At 42.8% G+C, this 17650-nt stretch overlaps 1 protein-coding gene across 1 annotated transcript in view; it reads right to left on the reverse strand.

Annotated features, from left to right (window-relative positions):
- Window positions 1-17075, reverse strand: part of LOC106145782 (antigen WC1.1-like) — a 20816-nt gene extending 3741 nt beyond the window's left edge. The window contains 3 exon segments of the mRNA XM_065028759.1: window positions 6601-6909; window positions 8453-8767; window positions 16867-17075. Coding sequence (XP_064884831.1) covers window positions 6601-6909; window positions 8453-8767; window positions 16867-16936 — 694 coding nt within the window. The 5' untranslated portion in view covers window positions 16937-17075.
- Between the last annotated feature and the right edge of the window lie 575 nt (window positions 17076-17650).

The following is a 17650-nucleotide window of genomic DNA, read 5'->3' on the forward strand; positions in this document are numbered from 1 at the left end:
TTTAAGAAAGGTTTGAACATTCATCCATTATAAACTCTACCATCATAATAATCATAAAATGCATGCATTGTGAACTCTACCTTTAGCCCCGAACAATAGGTATTGACATTGTAACAACGTGCACATATAGTCAACAAAATACCCTTTACGCTGAGAACCACATTATAGGAGTTAACATTGCACCAATCTCAACATATATTTATTACAAACTTCAGACCTTGTCCCTGCCAAACACACGAACAAGAACGTAGTTCATGAAGTGGAGTAAAATTATTCTCTTCTATTTACTTTATGTAAAGGCATATGTTTCGTTGTTCTTCTTCCAAAGACCAACCAGTAAGTAAACCCTGCTCTTCAAACAACAGAGACCACTTCCTTAGGGATTTCAACTGTTGCAAGCCTCCCTATTCAAGTATCCTCAGGGCTTGCTGGTACTTTATCACCCAGTTAAACTCAAGTTTTCTTTTGGGCTGCTATGACAAGTTCCAGCCTCTGGGTCAACTAACCATGCATCTTCCTGCAGATGAGGAAGGTTAGGATGTCATACATTCCCTGATAGACTCCTTCACTACTGTTTTTAGCACAGATTTAATTAAACCATTGCACAGCTCTAACTTTTCCAGCTACCTGGCGGTATACCTGCTCTACTCATTCTTGAATGGTTTCATTTTTGTAATGACTTAAATTGTCTGATTCCTGCCTAAGCAGCATTCCATGGTGCCAATAGATATGTTTATTTCTTCTAGCGTGCTACCTGTGTTTGCTGTCTGAGTGGAGAAAGCTTCTAGTCACCTTTTTGATGCTCTACCGCTATGAAAACATAACATCTGCCAGTGGTGCTGGGGAGGAAGGTGTTGGCCTATATAATCCACTTGCCAGGAATCTCCAAACATTCATTTCTCTCACAGTCCACGCTCTTTCATCCTTCATGGTATATGTTGTGTTATTCCACAGACATCACATAACCTAATTGCTTGCACTATATCTTCCCAAGACAAGCCTAAGCACCCTTCTCTGTCCTTGATAGCTTGCATCATGTTCTGCATTTTCATAGGCTCATCTATCTAAAAGTAGTTTTCCTTTATGTTCCATCCCAAATGTCTACTGATAGGTTGAGCTAGCTGGTCAGCTTGGTTGCTGTGTTTTTCTTCTTGAGTTGCCTTTTAATTTGGGATATATGCATTATTAGCATGACAAACTAAGCAGGTCTTCCATGAAGCAGCTGTCATACTACTTTCCATACTTCTGCTCAAAATGGTTTTCCTCATTGCTGCCAGTTATCACAATTCATTCTTTAAGCGACTTCCTTACCACATTATTCACCATCCAGGAGTCTGTATATGTGGGTCTGTTGATGCTTGTGAGCATGTTCTGAGGCTATTTTCAAGGCCTTCTTCAAGCCTCCTTCCAGATGGCAGCTTCTCCTGTAGAGGTGTTCCAAGGACTTCCACCTCCTGTTTCCTGCTGTGCTTTTACAGGATCCATCAGTGAACCAACTTTTGTTTATTTTCAGTACTTTTTGTCAAATGTTAGGACTTTGACAGCCAAAGGTGTTTTGTCTTCCTCATACTACTGTTTTGCTGGCCATTGACTTAGTAAATTCAACTAATCCTGGTCCAAAGAACCAATATGTGCAGATTGTCAAAGTGTCATAGCCTTTTTTTTGTCATGTAGTTGTGGTCACTCTTCCCTCAGTAGTTTTGAATCCTTGAACCTAAAATTCAGGACATCTAGTCTAGGACATAACCACAATGACTGCTCTGAACTTGCTTCAGTGGCACTGGTACCCCCTGCATATGCAGCTGGGACTTCTTGTTCTAGAGGGGAGCATTTATCTTTTGCTCCTCTGTGGCTTTGACTCCAGAGTTCCAATAGTGTCTCTCATCTCTTGAGATACTCATTGCCACAAACTCCATTCCATGTGATGTTTGTCTTTCTTGCATTTGTACATAACAACTTAAATATATATATAGCTACCTACCCATTTAGATCTTAATGGCATGGACTGTCTTCTGCTGATCAGCTTGAAGGCTTGCTGGTGTTCCTCTTCCCACTCAAAATGAGGCTTATTTCAGGTCATTTCATATATAGGTTTGTTCAATTGTCTGTAACCAAGGATGTATACACATCAAAACCCACTAATGCCCAAGAAGGCCTGGGTTCTTATTATATGGAAGTCCACAGTCCTTATCCAAGCAATTTGGTCAGATGGCATATATCTCCAACCATTTTGCATGCCTAAATCCTGTATTTCTTGATGGGGCTTTTTTAGTTTTAATGACAAATCCAGCACTGAGAGAGGTAATGATTTCCTATAGCCCTTTACTTAGTGACACTCGTAATTTTAACATACTCATATCAGGGATATAGAGAAAGAAAAATGTTTGTGCCATTTGCATGAAACTAGGAATATATACCATATATATTCTGGACTTGTTCCTTCAATCAGTACATCATCAATGTAGAGGAAAAGTTCTTTGGAATTCTCTTGCTTCACATTTTGATTGATGATGCCATGGCAGGCAGCAAGGGTTGTGTTTCCATCCTTGGGACAGCTGGTTCCAGGTGTACTGCACACCATTCCAGATGAAGGCAAATTGAGGTTTTCCTTCTTTGACAAGTGGGATTGAAAAAAACCACAACATTTTCAATATCAGTTATAACATACCAGGCATATTCTTTAGCTTCCAGCTTATACAATAGCTGTGATGTGTCTGGAGCTGTAACAGCTAATGGGAGTGACTTCTTTCAGAGGTCTGACATCTATTGTAAGCCATCATTCTCCAGTAGACCTCCACACAGGACTGTTGTAAGGTGACTGTGTGTTTAAGAACATCCCTTGTTTTTTTTTCAGGGGAACAATTATTTTTGGGATTTCATTGGTGGACTCTTGGTCAGTTTGATACTGCTTTCAGCAATTTACTTAGATTGCTAAGGGACCGACACCTGGATCTGTTTAAGCAAATTCAGCAATGTTTGGGTGATAAGAGAGTCCTGGGTAGTCCCATAGCTGCTTCTCACCTGTGCAAGCCACACTGCCTATTCCAAAAAAACCAAGGCCTTTGTGTCCCATCCATCCATCTCCAGTGGTTAAGAAAGTCAGTGCCAAAGATTACAAGGGCAGTAGGGCCAGTGACAACAATCAAAGTGTACCAAACCCATCTATTCAAGCTTAGGTTCCCTTCCTCCAGAGCTGGGCATGTTTCTCCTTCAGTTACTCCAATAAGTGTTTATCACTGCTACACAGAGAGGACAATAAGGTGCACTGGATGTCACTATGATTAGGTATTCACTAGGGCACAAAATTGTTGAGACAAGAGTACTTGGCTGCCTATCTGGAAAGTCTAATAACTTTGGTAAACTTCAGCCACTGCCAGGGTGAGGGAGAACCCCCCCTGATGCAGTAAGTTCAAATCAGTTGCCAGAGTACTGTGTGGTCCAGAAGCAGGGGCAGCAGAAGGGAATGGTTTAAATAAGCTCTCACCTCTCTCCTGTGCTCACAGTACTAGTCTATGAAAGGATAAGAAAAGCCCAGTCTGCCTTTTCTTTCAGATGCATCCTTAAGTGCCAGTGTGTTGAAGAGGGACATGCAGAATTCTCATTTTCTCTTGATGTGTTTCCTGAGATTAACCATACTGCTGGATCCTCAGTATTATCTGCATCCATGCTGTTATCTTTCACTCTTCTTCTGGCATCCTTACTCCACAACAGTATACATAGCTCACTCCTTCATCAACAGGGCATCCCACCAGGTTGTACAAGAGAGGCATTAGTAACTGTGCCTAGCATTAGTGATCACAACATTCGGGACAGTTTAGAAGTGGCTTATGCCCAAACTCCCTGAAGTCCTGCTGTCTAAAGCTTTCAGCTGTATCTCATATGCCCTGGTGTCCCAGAAATGCCATAGCCACTGCAGAGCAGTGACTGTAAGTTTCTGAAAATTTCTCAGGGCTTATTGACAGGGCTTAAAACTAGATATGATGGGGGATGGGGATGTAAGGGGTCTTGCCTGTGACATGCTGTGGGATGAGGCAGCCAGCACAGAGGGGTGAGGTGAAGCAGGCTCTAAACTGATGAGCTTGGCGTGTGGGGTCTGATGTGGTGATGCTCGCGCGATCACATGCAACTGGGAAACGTGCCAGACCAATCAGAGCAGTGACAAATATTTCTTAGCTGCCTCTCAAAATGAGAATGAGAGCGCCAACCACCTCAAGGGTACACATGGCTGAAGTAGATCTTTCTGCACCTTTCATGAGAAACCCACATGCTTGAGTACTTCCCTGAAGTGTCTATACACCAACGCACGTAGCATGGGAAGAATTAGAGAAGAATTAAAGATTTGTCTGTGTTCACAGGGCCATGATCTCATTGCTATTACGGAGATGTGGTGGGACAGCTCACACGACTAGTATGTTGTCATAGAAGGCTATGTACATTTCAGGAAAGACAGGCCAGCAAAGCAAGGTGGAGGAGTTGCACTTTATGTGAGAGAGCAACTTGTATGTCTTGAACTCTGCCTGGGCGAGAGAATGAATTGAATCCCCATGGGTAAAAATTAAGGGACAAGCTAATAAGGAGGCACACTGTTGTAGGTGTTTACTAAAGGCAACCTGATCAGGAGGAGGAAATTGATGAGGCTTTCTACAGACAGCTGGAAATAGCCTCATGATCACATATCCTGGTTCTCACAGGAGACTTCAGTCACCCTCACATCTGCTAGGTGGGCAAGACAGCTAAGCACGCACAGTCCAGGAGGTTCCTACAGATCATTAATGACAACTTTTTGACACAGATGGTGGAGAAGCCAATGAGAAGGGGCCTGCTGCTCAACCTTTTCCTAACAAACCAAGAAGAACTTGTTGGAGATGTCAAGGTTGGGGGCAGCCTTGGCTGCAGCAACCGTGAGATGGTGGAGTTCAGCACCCTCCGTGGAGGAAGCAGGAAAATGAGTAGGACTAAACCCATGGACTTCAGCAGGGTGAATTTTGGCCTCTTCAAGGTCCTGCTTGGAAGAATCCCATGGACTAGGGCTCTAGAAGGTAGGGGGGTCCAAAAGAGCTGGCTAACATGCAAACATCACTTCCTCCAAGCCCAAGACTGATGCATGCCTATGAGGAAAAAATCAAGTAAAGGGAGTGAGAGGCCAGCATGGATGAGTAAGGAACTCCAGTCAAAACTCAGGTGGAAGAAGGATGTTTATGTAATGTGGAAAAAGGGACACCTGGGAGGAATACAAGGAGGCTTTTAGAGTATGCAGGGATGCAGTGAGAAAGGTCATACTCTACTTGGAAGCAAAATTGGCCAGGGATGTCAAAGACAACAAGAAGGACTCCCTCACGTATATCAGCAGCAAAAGGAAGGTTAGCTAAAATGTAGGTCTGCTGCTGAATGAGGAGGGTACCCTGGTGACACATGATACAGAGAAGGCAGAATTACTGAATGCCTTCTTCGCTTCTGTCTTTACTGCTAAAACTGGGCCTAAGATATCCCAGACCATAGAGACAGAAGAGAAAGTCTGGCAAGAAGAAGACTTTCCCTTGGTTGAGGAAGATCAAGGTAGGAGATCGTTCACACAAACTGGACATCCACAAATTCATTGACCCTGATGGGATGCATCCATGAGTGCTGAGAAAGTTGGCAGATGTTGTTGCAAAGCCACTCTCCATCATCTTTGAAAGGTCTTGGAGAACAAGAGAGGTGCCTGAGGACTGGAAGAAAGCCAACGTCACTCCAGTCTATAAAAAGGTCAAAAAGGATGACACAGGAAACTATTGATACCTGAACTGTGCCATTTGGCTGCCACAGGTCCTCAGCTAGAACTCAGATCACCATGGCCAGTGGGACAGCATCCAAGACAGTCTTGAAACAGACTGCAGCCCTGTGACTGGGATATGGGCATAAACTGCAGTCGTTTCCAGGCTTGTTTTGTGAACAGGATGTTGCCAGCAGCTCTGCCCTGTGTTCAGTTTACCCCTTTTGATTTTTGCCCTCAGGAAAAATGTTGTGTTTGCTAGGTCTAATCGTCACTTTTATAGTGAGTGGCAATTAATTAGCTGTATTCAGAGCCCTCAGCAGCCATGACTGTATGGAATTCTTAAATAACACTACCTGGCAGTCACACCTAAAGTCATCCAGGTCTCTGACAACTTCATTTATTTTTTTTTTTTAATTTATTAGATAAATTTAATTTGTAACTTGTACCTCCTTTGACCTTTTGGAGGTATGGTACCTCTCCTGGTTTTATAATTAACTGAAGTGCCAGGGATTAACAAGCATACTGACAACACAGAAAAGAAATTCATTTCTCCATGTTCCTCTTCTGACATCTCTCCTTTTATGTATATGAGAAAGACATGGAATTCTCAGCACTATTAAGTGCATAAGTCTAGTAGCATAAAAGAAATTACAGCCCTTTTGAGATCTGCATTGTGGGGCTGCTCTGTATTACTTCTTTGCCTTCCCTGAATGGCTCAAGGTGTGATAGGGGAAGCATCCAAGAACCCCGAGGACCACATGAATGTGCAGAGGCTCTGAATTGTAGGTTGACAGGAAGAAGAAATATCAAACACATAAATTACATCCATTGGTCCAAAGTCTCACCTGAACATACAACACGGACATAATGAGAACATGTCTCACTGTGGTGCAGCATCCTGGGACAGTGTGCAAGGTGAGTCTCATTCCCTACACAGTGAAACTCTTCTTGCCAGATCAGTTCTTGTCTCTTTCCAAAGTGAGTTCCTCTCAAGATATCCACAGCCTGGCCACACTCTAACTCATTACATATAACAGAGGCAGTTTTGAAATCAGTGTGTGACAAGCAGACCATAGGCCAAGTTTCTTCTTGCTTTACTTGCAGATGTCCTGAGCAGGCAGTGTCCCGTCCCGTCAGAGACAGCCCAGAGAAACCTGGAAAAGAAAAAAAAAAAAATCAAACAAGATATCCAGCATCAAGGGTTGGTTGTGCTGACCTAATTTAATAACTCCCTTACCTTCATGGGTAGGACATATGTCACTTATCTGAGGACCACAGACACTTCTAAATAGCCATTGTAGCAATTCGTGTATGCCACTGACAAGAGAGAAAATAGTGTGTGGGGATGCTTATTTCTTAGTATGTGAAAACACTAGATCCTTGGGAAGCTGTAGAAGGAAGGGGGAGTTTTGAACAGTTGCCAAATGCTTGAGAAGTAGCAATCCTTGAATAAATAAGTAAATAGCCAGTTACTAGTGTGTGTTCTCCAGACTTCATTATTCAAATGAACAGGAAGCTGAAGCAGCCCAGAAAGAGGAAAGAGGAAATGTGGCACCCATCTTCAGAAAAGTTTAAAAAGACAGTCTGGAGATCTACAGGCTGGTCAGCCCCATTTGTTACCTGGAAAAAACATGGAGTGAATACTCCTGGAATAAATTTCTGGGCACAAGAAGGTAGAAGGGAAGAGTCAGCATGGATTTACCAAGGGTAAATCATGCCGATGTAACCTTATTACTTTCTCTGATAAAAGTGACTGGGTTTGTGGATGAGTGAAGATCAGCGTGTGTCATTCACCTCTCATTTAGCAAGGCTTTTGACATGTTCTTGCACAATATTTTTGTGTCAAAACTAGAATGTTACAGTCTGGGTGGGTGGACAACTACATGGTTAAATAGCTGATTGGATGGTCAGGCTGAGAGTCTATTTGCACTCTACCTGGGGGCTGGCAACAAGTGGAATACCACTTGTTGGTTCTTTCCTAGGAACTGTTATGTTCAGCATCTTTGCCAACAACCTGCAGGAGATGATGGAGTGCACTCTTATGAATGTGGGGATTAGGGGGAGATAACCCCAATGGCATTCTGCCATTCAGAGAGACCTAGACAGGCTGGATTAACAGGCTGACAGGAACCTTATAAAAATCAAAAGAGACATATAATATTCTGAAGCTGGGAAAAAAAAAAAACAACAAACAACCCTCTTGCAATGGTACTTTATCCAAAGAGCAAAACCAAGCACATCTTGCAGACCAAGGCAGCAAAAAATACATTGGATTTGGTTGCCATTGCAGACTGTTCTGTCTTAGCTTACATGAAGATCTGGAGAAGAAGGGCATTTGTATGGCATAACACAGCATTTTCTTGCTTCTCCATCTACAACTGTTCCTGGTCAAAGACAAATTAAGTATTGCTCTCCTGTCACCTGGGAGAACTGTGGCAGAAACAAATAGTGTTTATTATTCTGTCCTATGTCATGTACTATGTCTACTTCCATTCTATGTCATTGCTGTGCCCAGGCAAAGGAGATAGACACTTTTAGTCAGCAGAAGACTTAATGTTTGTGTAACTTGCTTTGGCTGAGTGGAGACCATGGAGAAATTGCTACCTCTGTGCAGTACTTGGCTTTATACAGCTAGAACAAAGTTTGTTCTCAGTCTTGTAGCATTTTTCTATTATGCAAGGTTGGATGACTTCTTACCTGAGCAAATCACTCCAATATCAAAGTAATGAGGGCAAGTAAAAGCACCCCATCCTGTATGTGAGCAGTTCCAGAGAGTGGATTCGTCACCATGGCAATGAACTCGATACAACCATGTTGGTCAAGATCCTTCTCCAAAAGAAGCTTGACTAAGGGCCTGAACAGCAGGTCCACATCGTAGCTGCTTACAAACAACATCAGCATCTTTTATGGTCCAGTCACCATCACACACAGTTCCTCACTGCCCCTCATGTTTTATTTCCACTCTTCCAGAGCAGCGGCCAGTTCCATTTGACAGCCTCAGTTCATCAGCACCTTCATACACAGAGACAGAGCAAGTTTATGGAAAGGACAGTGCCTAATCACAATTATCTGTTGCAGGTAGTTAATGAGATTATTATTACTCTTAATTTACTACAAAATCGTATTTATTCAGGTCACCTTTCTAAATAATCCAACTTAAATGTTTTTTTTTTTTGCAAGGAGTTGTGTCTGTATTTACAAGTTTGAGCTAACTGCCCTGCTAAAATATAAGTTATTTCTAATGACAGATGAGCTTTCTCTTCTTCTGACACATCAGGGCTGGGAGATGCTGAGTAATGTCCCTGCTGTGTGATTCACAAAAGCTTCAACATCAACTCCTCCTTTGTTTTTCTGCCATGATGACATTCAGCTTATAACGTTCACTGGGCACCAATTTCTTCATTCCCATGTTAAGTATGATGTGAAGAAGCAATTTCCTTTGTGTGCCTCAACTTCTTCCTCTCAGACAAACTATTACTTGCAACTCAGTTCCAAATACTCTATATACTTTCCCTCCTCTCTTGCCCTAGCCACATGGTCCTCTAGTCAGGGCTACCTGACAAGAGAAGAGAATTACTCATGAGAGGTGGCAAGCTATCTCAGGAGATAAAGCAGCATAAACAGAGGACAGACAGGCGTGTCTTAAACGTTGTTCCTCATGCCCCACCATCTCTTGGGGTGGGGCCGATGCCTGAAGAGCCCTCTTTTCCTTCTCTGCTCCCGGGTCTGCCTCTTTCCTTTGATATGGATACACATTTCCCAATCAAAGGCTAACACAGGGGTATTACAGACATCTGCAGAAAGGGACTTGTTTTGCACTTTTCTGAGAAGAACGGATTTATTCAGGCAAAACAGTACCTGCAAGGCTATGGACAATAAACAATGTCTACAGTTGAACAAAGCAAAGGCACATGTGAGATCAGTGGAAAAGATCCAGTGAGAAGCAAGAAGACCCCAAAGTGGTCTGTAAAGATATAAAATTCTATGGTTTCCTATGCTCAGGTAGGAACTCTACACAGCTAACCAGCTGGAGCCAGCCCTCCTGCTATTCTACTCCATTAATTTTTTTTTTTTTTTTTCTGAGAATTTTGTTGCCTGAAAGTGTATTCTGCATACAGTTATCAGGCCTTGCCTGAAATTTTACCTCTGGAGTTCTAAAATATAGAATCCAGAGCAGAAGTTTGTATTGTGATGGATACAGGCCTTGCCTGAAAGTTTGCATCCGGAACTCCAAGACACAGACTCCAGAATGAATGGTTATCAGGGTGGAAAGACACCTGAAAGTTTGCTTTGTGAATGGGTACAGGCTCTGGGAGAGAAGGTAAGCAGCATTTGGCTTGGAATATTCCCCCCTTGCAGTAAATAATAGAGTGAACCTGCCACTTCTCTTTGAGAAATCTAAACATTTTTTCTGCGGTAAGCAGAACCCTAAATTACTCCCTTGTGACAGTGATGGAGCCCCACTGTCCTGGAGATGGCTGAGCATCTGCCAGCAGGTTGGAAATAGTGAATGAATTCCTCATTTTGCTTTGCTTGCACACACAGATTTTGCTTTATGTATTAAATTGCCTTTGTCTTAATCCATGAGTTTTTCTCATTTTTACCCTTCCAATTCTCTCCCCAGTCTGTGACTGTTCACTCAACTCCTGCTCAGATTTTGGCTAACACAGATCATGCTAAAGTCTGATGTATGCCAGGAGCAGTGCCATGAGGTCAAAGTGAGAGAACCACATAGGGACAGGTGGCCAGAAAGAGCTAAAGGGACATTATGCAGCCATTATTACCTGCAGAGTGCTTGCTCCTGCAGCTATCATCCTTGACTTGAATCAGCGAATGATCATGGCCGACTAGTTTGGGCAAAGAGGAAATGAGCACCTATTGTTGTCTTTGTTTATTTCTTAATGAGCTCCTAAAATGAAGTTTAATTCATGGAGTATGGTGTCCTGTACATTTGGGAGATCCAAACAGACTGTGACACCCATTCTACTAGGGGAGAGTGAGCAAACAGCTGTGTGGTGTTTAGCTCCCTGCTGGTGTTAAACCACAACAGATCCCAGCAACTGGAGTGCGTGAGGTTACCACATGTCAGTGTGTGATTGCTAGTGAATATCAAGCTGGACTAGCCAGTGAGCAAGTTAATTGGCCTGGGAGTCAAATATGTGTGTATGTGTATGTGTATGTGTATGTGTATGTGTATGTGTATGTGTATGTGTATGTGTATGTGTATGTGTATGTGTATGTCTATGTGTACGTGTATGTGTATGTGTATGTGTCTCTGGGACCTAGGGACTCAGTGGGACCACAGGGTCCAGGCCAACTACTAGAGAGTTGGTAAGGTCAGGGGTCAACTCAAAGACACACTTACACGTGTGTCTGTGCATGAGCCAACTACAGAGACTGAGAACTTAGGACCAGGCATTGGATGGGCTGGATGTCTGGAGGAATGCAAATTGCATGTATTAGCATGTTTCCCACTGATAGGCTTTTATTCTGAAAAGCCAGATAGAGAAACATAGAATCACAGAATGGTTTGGGTTGGAAGGGACCTTAAAGATCATCTGGTTCCAATCCCCTGCCATGGACAGGGACATCTGCGGCAGTGTGCTGAGATGGGGCCTGTGAGAAACTGCAAGAAGCGAAGCATGAGAAACAAGCACTGGGACTGTATGCTAACCAATATATCAAGGACAGTAGAATAATGTGTGATATAGATTAAAAAGTGTTTATGGCAGTAACTTTGGTGGGAACACAAAATATGTTGCTTATGTAATGACTAACTAAGCAAATCAGCAAATGCTTGGGCAAGCGCTATAGCAAATATGAACGCAAGCCTTAGTTTGTAATAAAGGTCTCTCATTGCACCTTACCGAGAGTTTGTGGCTCATTCGCTACAGACATCTTTTCACTAGATCAGGTTCTGAAAGCCATGTCCAACCCAGCCTTGAATGCTTCCACAGATGGGGCATCCATAGCTTCTCTGGGCAACCTGTTCCAATGCCTCACCACCTAATTGTAAAAAATGTCTTCCTTATCTCCAATCTAAATCTACCCTCTTTCAGTTTAAATCTGTCGCTGCTTGTCAAGTCACTACAGGCTGCAGTAAGAAGTCTGTTTCCATCTTTCTCATAAGGCCCCTTTAAGTATTGAAAGGCCACAAGGAGGTATCCCTGGAGCCTTCTCTTCTCCAGACTAAACAACTCTAGCACTCAGTCTTTCCTCATAAGAGAGGTGTTTCATCTCTCTGATCATCTTTCTGGCCCTCCTCTGGACCCACTTAACAGGTCCATGTCTCTGTTTTGCTGTGAACCCCGAAGCTGGATGCAGTACTCCCAGGTAGGGTCTCACCAGAGCAAACGGGCAGAATCAGCTCTCTGGACCTGCTGACTGTGCTCATTTTGATGCAGCCCAAGATATGATCGGCTTTCTGGTACATTGCTGGCTCGTGCCCAATTTGTCACCCACCAGTATCCCCAAGTCCTTCTCCACAGAGCTGATCTCAATCCATTCATTCTCCAGTCTGTTCTGATCCCAGGGATTGACCTGAGCCAGGTGCAGGACCTTGCACTTGACTTTATTGTACTTTGTGAGGTAAGATTCATATTCACCCATTTCTCAAACCTCTCAAGGTCCCTCTGGATGGCACCCCTTCCCTCAAGTGTATCAACTACACCACTCAGCTTGGTGTCATCTGCAAAGTTGATGAGGGTGCACTCAGTCCCACTACCAATGTCATTAAAAAGGGTATTGAACAGTACTGGTCCCAGTATGGACTGATGAGGGACACCATTTGTTGCTGATCTCCATTTGCACCAAATGTTTGCTGATCTCCATTTGGACATTGGGCCATTGACTGCAACTCTTTGGATGTGGCTATAAAGCCAATTCCTTATCCACTGAAGAGTCCATCCATCAAACTCATATATTTTATGATAAGAATGTTGTGTAGGACCATGTCAAAGGCCTTACAGAAGCTGAGACTACATCAGTTTCTCATGATAAGGCCATTGGCGCAGTTCGTGTTTGTGTTACTGTTGCGTGTTTCTGTCTCTGTGGCCAGCCACGCATATGTGTGTGTGTGTGCTTATCTGTATATCAGTATATGGGTGTTACATATGTGGGTGCCTATTGGGACTCCAGGTTAGCCTCACTACCAGCTGGATCTCAGGAAACAGAGCTGTAACTGCCTTTTATCACACTACCAGTTTCAGCAACCCCTGCACAAGAGAGGTTTTTAAGAAGGAATTTATCAAGCAGTAATCAGACATTTAAGCAGTGACAACATCAAAAAGATATGTGCCTTAAACCTTGGGATACAGGCCACCTTGAAATGAAGACAGGTATGTAATTATTTGCTGGATATAAATGCTCAGTAGGATTACACATAGAATACTGAAATATTTGAAATGAATATTATGTTTCAGAGGAAAGGATGCTCTGTAGCTCTTGTGATGGACCTAAGAAACCTGGGGGACTTTTAAAAAATGTAAGTCTGTCACTTGACAACTGAAGCATTCTGTACTCATCATGTTTGTCTGTAAACCATTGTTATTGGCTCATGCACCCCTTGGAACCAGGTTGTTGGATATGAGCTTTGTACTTCTTTGTACTTAAAAGGAGAAAATTGAAAGAAAATGCTGTGTTTGCATTACTGAACCATGTGAATTGAAAGCCACTGGCATTTAGAGCATGAAGGAGGACATGACAAAATGAGTGGAAAATCAAACGGTAGAAAACCACATTCAGGACCTTGGTATTTCCAGGTTAAGGACAAACTACAAGGTAAGTGCACACATGAATCAGTAAGAGGTTGCCCACCACATCTGAGACTTGTCTTCGATTTGATCAGATTTGAAATTCAGCATGTTATGGAGAAAGTAAATCCCTGAAGAGGGCTGGCAACTTCTTTTGGGGCCTGGAGGATCATTCACATTGACCATGTAGCTAGAGAAGGTTTACAGGACAGTCACATAATAAGCCTAGTAACTTTGGTCCCAAATTAGCAGTGTTTCAAAACCTAACACACAATGGAAAATGAAAGCAATCATCTATAGGACAGGTTTGATCCAATTGTCAGTGCCTTAACTGCACTAATGGCCTTGACCTTTCCCAGCTGGGGTCTTCACCCACATACTCTGCCCATGGGCCAAAGTCTCCATTTCAGCCCAGGACTGGACCTGCCTGAGCTACACTGTGTGTGCAACCGTGTTCAACTTGGGCACGGCCATGCCTGGTCATGGGCCCTGATGATCTGCAATCTGAGCCACAGACTGTTTTTTCAGCTTGATCTTGGACCTTCCTCATCACCATGAACTTGCCTGATGATCTGAGGCAAGTTAGCAACAGGAATTGAACCCAACTACCACCTCTAGGTCTGCCCTACTTGACTCTTTTGGGTACTGTGGGGCTGGACCCTGGCTGGTGAGGCCCCCACCCTGCCAGACATGTTATCACAGCTGGAGCAGCTGGCCCTCACTGTATCTTCGTATCGACTGTACAGCTCATGATTCATAGGAGTAACCTTTCCAAAGGTCACACAAAGGTTAGCTAAGATAACCACCATTTTTAGTTAGTAAGACTACACTAGAAGCAAGAAAAGTATCAGAACCTGATCAGATACCAAGAGAAACCTGCGGTACTGCACTGGGCAGTGATGTGAACAGAAAACGATGCAGCCGTGCACATCTTCCAAGTTGTCCAGAAAGACACCTCTCAGATATCATCTCCTACCAGTGGTGGTATTTGATAAACAACAAAAGATAGATTATTTACACTAAGAGCCTTGGGTTTTCCATTAAGAGTTTTCAAAACAACCTGGTGTGGACGATATCACCTATCTCAAAATATTACCTACCTCAAAAGGTGTTCTTACATTTCACACTCCTTGCTGTCACTTGAGATTGTGAAACAAGAATATATACTTCTTGTTTGCTTTTGAAAACAAATCTAATTGCTCTCTCTGTTCCCTGTAAGTAGATCAGTCTTATCCCATGAACTGGTGCTAATGCAGCCACCTCCTTCCGTAACTAATCATTGTTTCATTTCTTGTTCCAGAGTAAACTGCCAGCAGTAATAAAATAAAAGGCAGTTTTGCCCCCATCTCCTTGTGGTCTGTAGCTTGGTTCTTTCCTGTTTCATCAGAGACAGACAATGTATTGCTTTGACACATAGGCAAAGGTTTTGTCTTGTTTGCTAACACTGCTGGAATTCCTCATGATTTCCCACCTATCATTTAGATTTGGAAACACAAAAAAGTTTAAGGGAGATTCAAGTGACTGACAACTAATAACTTCCAAAACCTATTTTTTTTCTGCGAAGTATCTTCTCTGTTCAGATTTCCTGAGTAAGAAAGTCTCTCACAAGCCTCTGAAAATAACAAAATTCCTTTAGACTTCCAACACGTCTCAAAGGAGTATAATCTTTCCATAATGTGTCTTTTAAGACTCTTCTGAAAGAATTTCTGGAAAACAACCCAGAGTTTATTCAAAGAACACAGGCCAAAAAAGAGTTTTCTTAGCTAAAAAATACATACATTTTAAACAGAAATAACTTCTCGGGAAAGTTAGATTAATAATTCAAATTAAAGGAACCAGATAATGTATCTCCATTAGCCATATCTAGGAGTAAAGCAAACAGCTCCTCACTTTACAGATTGATCTCTCTGCACTTGAATTTTTCAATAATCCAACTTCTGGTGCTTTCAACATGTGACAGTATGCAAGGCTGGTTGCAGAAGCAGGCACAACCCAATCAACAGATTTAAATATTCCCTAATTACAACTATTATTTGCTGTAATCAATCTTATGTGATTTTTTTATGATACCTACAGGCATGCTCTTTTGTATTTCCTCACACTCCACAGCCTGCCTCACAAGCGCCTTCATTGAATTCAGTGGTACTAGTCACAGAGTAGGGTTCTGCTTGGATAAGAAGGCACCAGATTTTGGCTTGCTCTGGCTGAAGGCCTGATTCCCCTCATAGGCCAGGAATGAGAATGAGTCCTGCATCCCTGTGCCCAGGTTTTCAGGAGACGCGTCCTGCTCCTTCACAGGTTGCACGCTCACTCCCTGGTGGCCGTGCCGCCCGGCTGCCTGCGCCCCGTGCTGCCTACACGGGGACCAGCTGCCTACGTGGGACCTGCACCCCGCTGCAACCTCCCGGGGACCAGCAGGGGGCTGAAGCAGCGCGGAGAGCGCGAGTACCACCAAAGCAGAGACGGGGTGGTAGGTGCTTCTGGTGGTGTCACGGCAAATCTGTTCTTGTCTGCATCTGCTGTTCAGTCACTCTGTTACTATTCCCTGCTATTAAAAATAAGTTGGCAGAAAACTCACTCTCACTTCTACAGTACTGCTCAGCTGCCACTCAGACATTGCTAAAATGATGTTTAAATACAAATATTTAATATTTTTCTTCACATTCCTTTGCACAGAAAGGCCCATGCCTCCTCTTCCCATCCACTTGAACCGTGACTACATCCGCAACTGGTGAGAACCACTAAGATGAAGGCCATGATACATCAAAATAGCCACCATAAAGTCTTGTGCTCATTGTATGGGAATGCAATCACCACCACCATGCTATAGTGCCACCTCCATGTGTATACAGACAAAAACGAGGTTTCCAAAATCTGTCTCATCATCAGCTTCAAACATGTATGCACAGCTCTAGAAGAGTAGAGAGAAAAATAACAATAAGCTTCAGATAAAGAGGAACAACTGAGGGGATGATATATTATCCAGCGAAACTTCACTGGACGTACAGAGCACAGCAACATCATTTTAACTGGTGTTGAATAAAGACTACACAGACCTCAAAAGGAGAGGCAAGACAGTAGTAAGAATACCCAGGTGGTTTCCATTACATCTTGGCTTTTTACTAAACTTGGACTCAAATTCCTATGAGAATGGCCAGTCACTGACGTCTGAGTGAAATACAAAAATATTACAAATTCTTTCTTTCAAGATCACCAAGGAGATTGAATCAAAGACAGAAATGTGTTTAGACACTTTCTTGACACTTTGCCTTACAGGTTTGTGGAATAACAACCTATTTATATTGAATCTGCATTCTTTTCCTATCTCAGTGCCTTATGCGAAATAAAGTATGTACTTACCCAGGCAGAACTGAATGGAGAGGAGAAGCAGCCACAATACTGGAGTAGAAAGATGTTCTCTTGTTGCCATCAAGGTGACAGACAGATGATACTTCACTCTCTATTAGGCACTGCCTACACCAAATTCTACATGGTCTTCTCTGTGCCTCACAAATGACTACAAAGTAGGAAATATATAGAATCACATGAACTACGTGAGGGAACCAATAGAAAAATTGTTCACCTTTTTAGACATTATCAACAGATTAATCTCAAATCTGAAAGAAGCAAATCCTCCAATAAAATTTGAAAATTGTGCTTGTGACCTTATATGAAGGATGATTGTGCTTCTGATGTCATCACTTGTATTGTCTTGTTTTACTGTGGGGCCAGCTTTGGTGGTGCCGGCCAAGTAGTACGCAAAACGGAGGGGGGAAATAATTCTCACCTGAACAAATGTGAAAGTGAAGAACATTGGTCATTTTATGAATAACTTTGGAAGAGAAAAAGGCAAAGAAAATCCCTAAATTTGTAGTTTATCCATCTCCTTGGGAGAAATTGTACTTTCACTATAAAAACAACAGAAGTGGTGTTTATCACTAGTGGTAGATCTGTGAGTAAAAAATGACACCCACTTCGTCTTTAATGCAAGTTTTGCTCAGGGTTTCCTTATTTGGTCTTAGGCTCTTAGGTTCTTAGTACACCAACAAACTCTGCAGCCTCTTTCCCTTCTCACTGGGCTTTGTCTGCCTATTCAAGGTCTGTATAACCTTCCAGCAGCGTAACCTTGGGTTAGACTGCTGTG

This window comes from Columba livia, chromosome 1, assembly GCF_036013475.1.
Source record: "Columba livia isolate bColLiv1 breed racing homer chromosome 1, bColLiv1.pat.W.v2, whole genome shotgun sequence".
NCBI classification, from domain to species: domain Eukaryota; kingdom Metazoa; phylum Chordata; class Aves; order Columbiformes; family Columbidae; genus Columba; species Columba livia.